The sequence below is a fragment of the Plasmodium gaboni genome, chromosome 14, assembly GCF_001602025.1.
Source record: "Plasmodium gaboni strain SY75 chromosome 14, whole genome shotgun sequence".
Lineage (NCBI taxonomy): Eukaryota > Apicomplexa > Aconoidasida > Haemosporida > Plasmodiidae > Plasmodium > Plasmodium gaboni.
The window spans coordinates 831101-834350 of record NC_031494.1 but is presented as its reverse complement, the minus strand read 5'-3'; the positions used below and the strand labels follow the sequence as shown (position 1 = coordinate 834350).

General features: G+C 18.8%; 1 protein-coding gene across 1 annotated transcript; it reads left to right on the top strand.

Moving 5' to 3' along the window:
• On the top strand, positions 1 to 3250 carry PGSY75_1423500 (hypothetical protein; the record flags this gene model as incomplete). The annotated part of the gene is made up of 1 exon (XM_018787935.1): positions 1 to 3250. A coding segment is annotated over one exon (3250 nt), but the record flags the coding sequence as incomplete, so codon positions are not given.

The following is a 3250-nucleotide window of genomic DNA, read 5'->3' as shown; positions in this document are numbered from 1 at the left end:
AAAAAAAAAAAAAAATACATATATAATAAATATATGTGCAACACAGAAATTTTATATAATAATAAAAAGGATCATATCAAAAAATCATCTCAACATAATAACAATAATAATACAAATAAAAAAACATTCTCAACAAAGGATACCTTTTATTCCACAAAAATACAACAAGATTCAAAGAAAACGATAAATTGGTTGTCACATGTGAATTTAGAAAGACGTGAAAATACAACATTGAAAGAAAAAAAAAACGAAATGAAAATATCAACATTAAAACATATTAATGAAGTAAATCATACAGGTTATCTCAAAATAGGAGAAAATAAAATATATAAAGATAATATGAAAAATAATAAAAATAATAAAAATAAGAAAAATAAGAAAAACAAGACACATATTAATAATAATAATAATAATAATAATAATAATAATGATAATATTGATAAGAATCATCATTCTTATAATCATCATTTTTATAGTCATAATTTATTTAATCATCATAAGAAAGATAATATTAATAATTCCTTTTCTATACAATATCAAAATAATACAAACAAACAAAATTGTTTTACAAATAATATCTCTAAATTAAATAATTCTTCTTTCTTAAAAAAAAATAAAGATAAAGATTATGACGATAATGTTTTCTTATCAGAGGACTTTATAAATTCTAATAATATTTTTATCAAAAATAATTCATCGAATAATTCTTTGAAACTTACCGTTTCGTCTTCATCATCCAATATTATTTCATCTGTATCTTCATATGAAACCAAGACAAAAAAAAAAAAAAAAAAAAATGAAAACGTAAACGTAAACACAATGGATGTTATAAAACACACTGATAATCATAATAATAGTCATCACAAAATTGAAAACATACAAAAAATTAATAGCATAAATAAAAACATGCATTATGAAGAAAATCATATGGACAGAAATGAATACATTAAAAAAGAAACACCACATAATAATAATAATAATAATAATAATAATAACACTACAACATATATATTTCAAAATAACATGAACAAAGATATATTTAATACATGCAATAAGGAAAATAAAAATATACCAATCACCAAATTAAATATATCAGATAATATTATAAAATATATTAAAGTTCTAAACAAATTAAAAAGAAATATATTATGCATATTAAACAAGTGTATACAAACAGATGATGTAAAGAAAAAAACACATTCTTATAAACATAAATATTTTATCAAGTTTATGAAGGAAATGAAAAAAATAATAATAAAAAATAAAAACATAAAAAATAAAAAAATAAAAAATAAAAACATAAAAAATAAAGAAAAGAATATTTATTATATATTTTTAGAATATAATCAAAATGTTTTGTTGCTTCAAAAATTTTTTAAAAAGAAAAAAATCTTAATAAAATATATAAATCAATTATTTGAAAAACATGTTCTTCCTTCTTATAACATTTTTGATGAAAATGAGATCAATCAAACAAATTTGGAAAAAATAAAAAAAGAAAAAAAAAAATTTCTTGATAAAATGCTTAGTTTAAAAATAAAGTTATTAAAAAATATGGATATTCTACAATTTCTTCCAAAATATAAGAAACAAGAAATATATTTTAGAAATAATAAATATGAAAATATTAACCAGACTAATGATATATGTCCTAAACATAATGTGTCTTGTCAGCATTTTTTACACTCTTTAAATGATAAAAATGAACAAGAAGAACCCTACAATTTGGATTCTCTATATGAAGCACAAAAAAATCATTCATCATCTCTAAATGAAATAAATCGATATTATTCAGAGAAACATAAAAAGAATTATAAAAGTGATAATAAAAGTGGTAATAAAAGTGATAACAAAAGTGATAATAAAAGTGGTAATAAAAGTGATAATAAAAGTGATAACAAAAGTGATAACAAAAGTGATAACAAAAGTGATAACAAAAGTGATAACAAAAGTGATGACAAAAGTGATAACAAAAGTGATGACAAAAATGATAACAAAAGTGATGACAAAAGTGATAAACCAAATTGTAGTTATATATATCCAGGCAGATCATCATCTCTTTTATACTCATCAATTGTAAAAAAAAACATGAAGCATAATAATAATAAAAAAAAAATAAAAAATAATGAATACAATAACATTAACATTAAAGACAAAAATAATTACAATAAAAGTAACAACACGAACAAGCAAAATTATAGAAATTCTAATTCCAATTTTTTTTTTTCAAAAAACACAAAATTAATTAACACTTTATCGGATGACAAAAAAAAACAAAAGCTTCCACATAAACCAAAAAATTCATACAAACAAATAAATATACTCCATGAACAAAAAGGTAATCAAATTAATAATTTTGAAGAAGATAAAAAAAAAAATACCATTATAGTTGAAACAAACGAAAAGGTAGTTGATCTGGTATGTAACGAAAATGAAAAAATGGCTAGTCAAATAAATGAAATAAATCATATAAATATTAAGGGCGATTTTAAAAATGAAATGACTACGACTAAAATATTAGAAAACATATCAAATGATATATTAACAAATGATATATTAACAAATGAAATATTAGCAGTTGAAAAATTATCAAATATGGCTGCAATAAATAAAGTACAAATAAACCATTTAGAATTAAATAAAATAAGAAACACAAAAGCTGTAGCACACAACAATTTAAATAACATATCCAGTAGATATACAAGTATTAATAAAAGCATTGTTGAAAATAATAACTTATATCATAATTTAATAGACCATCAGGATAGATTTGTTAATTTGAAAAAGCAAGATAATTTATACTGTCCTTATAATAATGTAAATCCAAGAAATAATAATATAATGAATTTTTCTAATATTGATAACATTAAAATTAATATTATTAATAATAATATTCAAGATAATTTAAATGAAAAGAATTATTATTTAATTGATGAAAATGAAAAGAAATATAAAGATATAAATATAAATAATATGGATATACAGAAAACTCGTTTCAATCAAAATAATGAACATGTAATAAATAATAAAATTAAAATAATAAAAAATAATAAAAAATTTTTATGTGATACTGATACTGTGTTTTATGAAAATAATATACGTCCAGTAAAAATAATTCAAAAAAGAGGAAATAACTATAATATAATTAATAAAATTAAAAAACATATATTCAAAAATTATAATAATGCACTTGTTTTCTTGAAAAAACAAATATATAAAACAAATTGGTTAATTCATAAAAATAAAAAAA